This window comes from Sinocyclocheilus anshuiensis, unplaced genomic scaffold, assembly GCF_001515605.1.
Source record: "Sinocyclocheilus anshuiensis isolate Anshui unplaced genomic scaffold, SAMN03320099.WGS_v1.1 scaffold190, whole genome shotgun sequence".
Taxonomy (NCBI): domain Eukaryota; kingdom Metazoa; phylum Chordata; class Actinopteri; order Cypriniformes; family Cyprinidae; genus Sinocyclocheilus; species Sinocyclocheilus anshuiensis.
Window position 1 is genome coordinate 2,164,173 of NW_015547663.1, and position 7,670 is coordinate 2,171,842.

The 7,670-nt window shown below is 37.3% G+C and overlaps 1 protein-coding gene across 5 annotated transcripts in view; it reads left to right on the top strand.

Annotated features, from left to right (window-relative positions):
- Positions 1–7,670, top strand: part of ccdc57 (coiled-coil domain containing 57) — a 16,432-nt gene that overhangs the window by 7,732 nt on the left and 1,030 nt on the right. For 2 of the 5 annotated variants that reach the window (XM_016504826.1, XM_016504825.1), the window contains exons 11-19: positions 614–785; positions 1,115–1,303; positions 1,434–1,534; positions 1,788–1,988; positions 2,148–2,204; positions 2,616–2,838; positions 3,529–3,674; positions 3,945–4,073; positions 4,640–4,823. In XM_016504826.1, coding sequence (XP_016360312.1) covers positions 614–785; positions 1,115–1,303; positions 1,434–1,534; positions 1,788–1,988; positions 2,148–2,204; positions 2,616–2,838; positions 3,529–3,674; positions 3,945–4,073; positions 4,640–4,823 — 1,402 coding nt within the window. Of the gene's footprint in view, positions 1–613; positions 786–1,114; positions 1,304–1,433; positions 1,535–1,787; positions 1,989–2,147; positions 2,205–2,615; positions 2,839–3,528; positions 3,675–3,944; positions 4,074–4,639; positions 4,824–5,509; positions 5,547–7,670 lie in introns of those variants that run through there. The other 3 variants (XR_001635766.1, XM_016504827.1, XR_001635765.1) reach the window with 3 other exon arrangements.

The following is a 7,670-nucleotide window of genomic DNA, read 5'->3' on the forward strand; positions in this document are numbered from 1 at the left end:
CTCTTTCTTGTTTTTGTTTCATGCTCTCTGTGCCTTGCCCTGGACTTTTATGTCACTTCCTGTCTCCCGTGGTGTTTGTAGTCAGTTTGTAGGCCGTTTGTTCATTGGTTCCCCTTGATTAGTCTCCCCAGGTGTGTCTTATCTTGTTAAGCTTGTTAGCCACCTGTGTGTATATATAGCCCTAGTTTTTCTTTAGTTCCTTGTGAGTTGTTGAATGTAATGGTTGTCTGTTTGCCAGTCATTCTGTTCTTTGATCGCTTTGGTTTTTGCTTTATTGTTTGTTCTAGTTTTTCCATGAAATACCAGCACATAGATCCTTGCCTCTGCCTGTTTTCCGCAGCTTCTCCACAGCAACGTTACAGTTTTTCACTGGCATGTCTCTTTGACTAGTGCATCTTTGAGCCTATATTTAGTATAAGTAAAATACTTAAGTACTGTTAAAATCAGATACTCTTAAGACTGTTACTTAAGTTGTTTTGGAATTGGTGACTTGTAACGTGTAGTGGAGTAATTTAACAAATTACCAAAAATAAGGTATCTGTACTTTTACTCAAGTATGGTTTTTAGGTACTCTTTACACCTGTGCATAAAACAATGTGAACTGCATCTTCAGGCATCTGCAGTAGACAGCAGCAGTTTCCCATCAGAAGAGATCAGGAGACTCCAGCAGCAGAACAGCACTCTTAGAGCAGTGGTGGCTGAAATGAGGAAAGATATGGAGAACCTGAGCCAGCAGATGCCTATAGCTCAGAGTCAGACCACAAATCCAGAACCCAGCACTGCAGGTACAAGGGGTCTCCAGACCAATAAGGAAACTAAATGATTATTTCTGTGACATATTTCCACCACTTTCAAAAATGTCTAAATGTATTCCCCTACTTGTTGGGAAATAGTCATTAGAATTAGGAATTTAAAAGAATATTCTTATTTAAATACAACAGAAAATAATTTAGGTCTGTCTTCTTGTTCACTTCTAAATCACAGTACAGTAATGCACTTACAAAGTAGTATCCTGTCAAGGATACTGTAAGTAGTGCATGAAGTGTGTTACTTGCATTTGTGTCAGAACATTTAATCTCCACCCAGTTATATGACAGTAATTTGTCTATTTCAGGGACGGACTACAGTCAGGCTGTGGAGAAAGAGATCCAGGAGCTAAAGGCCAAATGTCGTGATCTGGAGGAGCGGTTAGAAGAATCTTCCAAGATAGTCAATACTGCCAGCATTCCTGCCCTTACATTCCCCGTTTCCCCTGATAATGCTTACCTTCAAAACCACATTAGATCACTTAATGAGACCATAGGTGATTAAAAAATATAAGCTCAAACTTTTTGTGTAACATTGTGGATTGGTGTGTTTTCTGTGCCTCACTGGAGAAAAGATGAAGTGAGATTTTGGTAGGAGCACAGTGTTCTAAAGGAGAGTGTTTGCAGGTGGGCTGCGAGTGGGGAAAGTAGCCAATGCCGCTGCTCTAAAGAAACAGGAAGTGAGGCTGGCTCATTTGGAGTCTGCTGTGGAACAGCTTACCCAGCAGGTAATGATTTCAGTCCCTTGCCCAGGCATCTAATAATTAGAAGGCCATAATATGATGTAATTCTTGTTTAGATGGAAATGAATTTAACAGATAACACACACATACCAGTTAGCGCAGAGCCAGTATTCATGATGTGCCTCCCCTAGTTGCTTTTTTTTCTTATAAGTTTGTTCTTCCCTGACGTTTCATGATTAGTTACGGAGAAAGTTGGCTATATTGAATATATACTGTATATATGATTATATTTCTCCAGTGTCACTCAAAACGCATGGAGAACGAGAGCTTACGTCTGGAGCTGACCAATCACAAGAGGGCAGCAGCAGCTGAAGAAGCGAGGCTTAAGCAAAGAGTGGCAGCTACTGAGCTGGAGTTAAATGAAGTGAGACAGGAGGCAGAAGAGTACCAAAAAGGCAGTTTGCTCCACAACCTAGAGACTGTTGCACTTGGCAACCAGGCAAGTTTTAAGTACAGTATATAGAATTTAACTTTAAATAATACTTTCTAATAAGTGCAAAATAAGGCGTGATCTTTCTGCCTTAAAGAGACGGGATGATTCATATACATTCATATATTACAATTTATCTTTATTAAACTGCGATGTATTTGTGGTCAGGTGTCAGCACTGAAGGTTGACCTTGCAAGCAGGAGAGAGCCCATTGTCCTTAACCAGGTACAGCACTGCATGTAATATAATGCACACCATAAAAATGTTTTATAGTACAGTTACTAACAAACATGTTATTAGTTCTATGATTTAGAAATAATTTTACCCACTTGTAGAAATTTCTAAATTCATCCCCCAACTTTTTGAGAGCTAATAGAATTTTTTGTTTGTGGTGCAAAGTCATGACCGGCTGAATAAAACAACTAATTTAAGCAGAAGCTGTTGCCAGCTGGCTGTATCAGCAGTTAGGACTACTGGCCAAACAGTATATCTCCTAATTAATATTTATGAGCAAAGTTAATAAGGTGTATTATGTGTCATTCTTGTGGTTATATGATGTATTACTGACATGAATTGTGTTTTATCAAAAGTATGTTTTATGGTTGCCTAAACGAGAATGTATGTCTGGTACTCAAGAGTGAGATGGTAAAGCAGCTTCAGGAGGAGAACTTGTCCATGAGACAGCAACTGCTGCTGCTGCAGAGTTCAGCCAGAGCGGGCGCCGTGGGTGATGTTGCTACTCTTCAGTCAAAGCTCAAACAGGCTGCACGCTTGATCTCCAGCCTCAGTCAGGACAAACAGCAACTCATTGAAATGGGCAACAGGCTCCGGGCGCAGCTGATAGAAGCAGGACTGGAGGGTTGGTGTCGCTTTTGAAGCGTAATCATTGGTTTCAGTAGTATATTCATCTAGAATGAATGAACAATATTAGAGTTCCAAACGTTTTAAATTATATAAGGAATTATCTCTGGCTCAAGAGGGAAATAAAGAACTCTCTTCTGTTATTTTGTGAAAGGGCACATGGGGATAACAACCATGATTCACCACTCATTGTTATGCTGGTGGCCCATCACAATGGGCTGATCCATGTTTTTACTAAGGGATTAAAGAAACCTTAGTTTGATTCTCAATAGATTCCAATGCTTATTTGTCCCAGCAATTCTCCATGCTTTGTGTGTTTTGTCTTGATTCATATCGGTTATTCTACTCATTGAGAAGTCATTCACTGGCAAATCATTGCTGAATATAAACACATCCAAATATTTTTACTTGCTACATCCTCAGTTTGATATGACCTATGATTTACAGACAAAATTGACATTTAAGTTATGGAAATTGTCTAAAATGGACATCAGGGATGCAAACAATCACCTTTATGTGAAATTGCCCTCTAAAGCTTTGAAATAAGTTGTAAATAAAACCAAATTATTCAAGCATGTTTTACAAGAAAATACTATTTCAGTTTTTCTGCTTAATTTCATGTTTAATTCAATGTGTTTCTTTGTAAATAATAGTGAAATATTTCTGAATACATTTTTTTTTTTCTTAGTTCCACGGCACTCAAAGATCACTCGCAAACCAAATGATCCAGAGCACAGTCCGGTGGAAAAAGAACCCTCTCAGTCCGAGCATGGGGTGCAGCCAAAGAGCCGCTTATCTACCCTGGAACAGTTACAGTACCAGCTAACCACTCAGGTGACTCCTGCATGAGAGACGTTGTTCAATCAAAGCGTGCTCTCTATATTGATACAGAGAATATATTTCATCATATTAATCAGTTTGGCCTCTGTATATGTACTGATGTGAAGATTTAGACAGCTTTTATGCAATGTTATTCTTTGTCAAGGTCACTGGAGTGTGGCAAAAGTTAGCGATCACTCCTTTGTCAGATATATGAAAATACATGGTTGATGATAATCACACAAGCATGAAATTTAAATACATTAGTTTTGATTCTCACTCTAGGAGCTACAATATGCACAAAGAGATCAGAATAAGAAAATGGCGATTATAGTCCGTCCCCAATTCTCTGAGAGTGAGAGTTCAGACAAACGCAGAACCGCCAACCCATGGGAGCCTCCAATCAAAGTCCAGGTACTATGACATCTTCACCACCCCATACATATATTTTATATATTATAACATATTTTACACGTACACTACTGTTACATTTTTTTTTATACTTTTATTTGGCAAGGATGCATTCATTTGGTCAAAATTGAGATTTATAATGTTACATAAACGTCTGTTTCAAAGTTTCCACCAAAATATTAAACGGCACAACTGTTTTCAATGTTGATAATAGTAAGGCTTTTTGAGCACCAAATCAGCATATTTGAATGATTTCTGGAGAATCATGACACTGAAGGCTGCAGTAATGGCTGCTGAAAATTTACCCTTGCCATAACAGGAATGAATTTTAAAATATATTCAAATAGAAAACTGTTATTTTAAATTGTAATAATATTTCACAATATTACAGTTTCCACTGTATTTTTTATTAAATATATGCAGCCTTGGTGAGCATAAGATACTTTAATAAATCTAGTTGACCCCAAATTTTTGAACAGTAGTCTATGTAATTTTATTGGTTGTAAACCGTGTGAGTCTGTTGTTGTTGTTTCAGTGTTTGAGTTCCTTTTCTCTGTTCCTTCCTCAAGTCTGTGGGCAGTAAAGAAAACACTCCTCCGCAGAACCAATCTGAAGCTCCGGTACCACTGCCTGGGTCATCACACTTTCTGTTGTCACCCATAGGTGCTGATCATTCCCTACAGAATGTGTGGAAGATGTTAGATCAAGGTTTGAGTTCCTCTGTGTTTTCTACAAGTGACAGTGAGGACAAAGGTGAGCAGAAAAATCATAAATGAGCCACTTCAATCTTCAGACCATTTATATTTAAACATAAGTATTTTACTTCACCTGCTATGTTCCCAGAATGAGACATTGAACTGCAACAAAATACAAGTTAGTAAGTTAAAAACATGATCAAGCAACTTCTTTTGTAGCTCTCCTCTCATTACTAAACTGAATATCATTTATTGACTGTTTAGCCATGCTGAATGAGTAAACCGTTTACTGCACACGTTCTTCTGTGTGTGTAATTTCATCATTTGATTTGTCAAGGCAAAAGATCAGATTAGATCAGAATAGCTTTAAGAACTGGGGGAATCACGACAGAGCAGCATGATTGGACTTAAGGCCAAATGAAAGTTGCCCAATCTATGGTCATAATGCTGATTAGACCATAAAGCCATTTGATTTTTGTAACCAGTCAGACCTTGTCTTACATTATCTTATACTGGCATAGATCTGTCCTGACAGGCTGATTGTGAATGAGAATAGTCTATACAGGCATAATATATCTATTGTGGCTCTTTAACAGCTGTCACTTCATGGTGGTACATCAGTTTCATCAGACAACTGATGAAGCCATTTAGAGGAGTGGCAAATGTCTTCAATAAATTGAAAACAAAGTCCAGTTGACTAAAAATATACCATACATGATTTTCACTTCTCTGTACCCTGGACAGACATTTGCATCATTTGAAAACCTTGGCACTGAAACAGGTACTTGCAATGGCAACTCTGTGATCATGCAACCAAAGGATCAGTGTCAGCGTTGCTTCATAGTACATCATTTAGTCCAAATATCAAATTCTATTTACTTAGAACATTTCAGCATCAGTCACATGCTCAAGTAAAGAGTTTTGATTTTTGCACCTCTGTCAGAAAGATTAAAGATGGTGTCATTGACCTCTATTTGGGTCAATGGCAAATGAGGATATCTGAGAGGATAAGAAAGAAGTCTTTAAAAGAAAAAAATGTTTTAAATTTGAAACACACATGTAAAACACAAGTTCATAGAAATGTAATCTTTTTATTCGTCTTGGTCTAAAAAAAGGTTTTTACTATTTTCTACAACAATCTTGATAGTTTAATCAGGTGGTTGAATCATTAAATGTATTAATGTTATTTTTATATATATATATATATATATATACACACACACACACACACACACGGTCAGAATTGTTGGTACCCTTGGTAAATATGATACATATAATCAAAGAATGCTATGAAAATAAATCTGCATTGTTAATCCTTTTGATATTTTATTTTAAAAAATCACAAAAATCTAACCTTTCATTGGAGAATAAGAATTTAAAATGGGGGGAAATATCATTATGAAATAAATGCTTTTCTCTAATACACATTGGGCACAATTAACGGTACCCTTTTATTCAATACTTTTTCAAACCTCCATTTGCTAAAATAGTATAGGAGTTTTCTCCTATAATGCCTGATGAGGTTAGAGAATACCTGACAAGAGATCAGAGACCATTCCTTCATCCAGAGTCACTCCAGACCCTTCAGATTCCCAGCTCCATGCTGGTGCTTCTCCTCTTCAGTTCACCACACTCATTTTCTATAGGGTTCAGGTCAGAAGACTGGGACCACCATGGCAAAAGCTTCATTTTGTGCTCAGTAACCAGTTTTTTTGTGTTGATATTGATGTTTGTTTTGGAATATTGTCCTGATTGGAAGATCTAACCATGGCCCATTATAAGATTTCTAACAGATGCAGTCAGGGCTTCAGTTCACCACTCATCTATCTTCTATAGGGTTCAGCTCAGACTGGAATGGCCAGAGCAGAAGCTTGGTTTTGTGCTCAGTGACCCATTTTTGTGTTGTTTTTAAGGTTTGTTTTTGGATTATTGTCCGGTTGGAAGATCCAAACATGGCCCATTATAAGATTTCTAACAGAGTCAGTCACTTTTAGATTTTTTATCTGTTGGTATTTGATAGATAGAATCAAAGATGCCATGTGTCTAAACAAGATGTCCAGGACCTCCAGCAGAAATATAGGCCCACAACATTAAAAATACAGCAGTATATTTCATTGTACACATGGGGTACTTTTTATCCCTGTGTGCACCAAACCCATCTTGAGTGTTTGCTGCTAAAAAGCTAATATTTTAGTTACATCTGACCATAGAAACCAGTCCCATTTGAAGTTCCAGTCGTGTCTGACAACTGAATATGCATGCTGGGGATTGTTTTTGGATGAGAGCATTTTCTTTTTTCTTTTTTTTTCTTTTTTTTTTTTCTTGAAACCCTCCCAAACAACATGTGGTGATGTAGGTGCCGTTGGTAATCTTTCTTAAGGTTTTCTGACCCCGAAACTCAACCTTTTTCTGCAATTCTCCAGCTGTGGTCCTTGAAGTCTTTAGCCACTCAAACTCTCCTCACCATGCATTAGGACGATATAGACAAACGTCCTCTTCCAAGCAGATTCATAACATTTTCTGTTGATTGGAAATTCTTAATTATTGCCCTGATGGTGGAAATGGGGATTTTCACTGCTCTAGCTCTTTTCTTAAAGTCACTTTCTAATTTGTGAAGCTCAATTATCTTGCTGCACATCAGAAATATATTCCTTGGTTTTTTTCATTGTGATGGATGATTAATTTGGAATTTGGCCTTTGTTTTCCCTCCTATTTATATTTCTGTGAAACAGGAAGCCATGGCTGGATAATTTCATGTTCATAATCACCCTGGAGTGCTCAAAATAGGGCTGGACAATAATTCAATATCAATATGTATCGCGATATATATTTTTTCAATAACGGTGATATGATTTTTAAACACATTTCCGATATTTCGATATACATTACCAGTTTCCCATACATT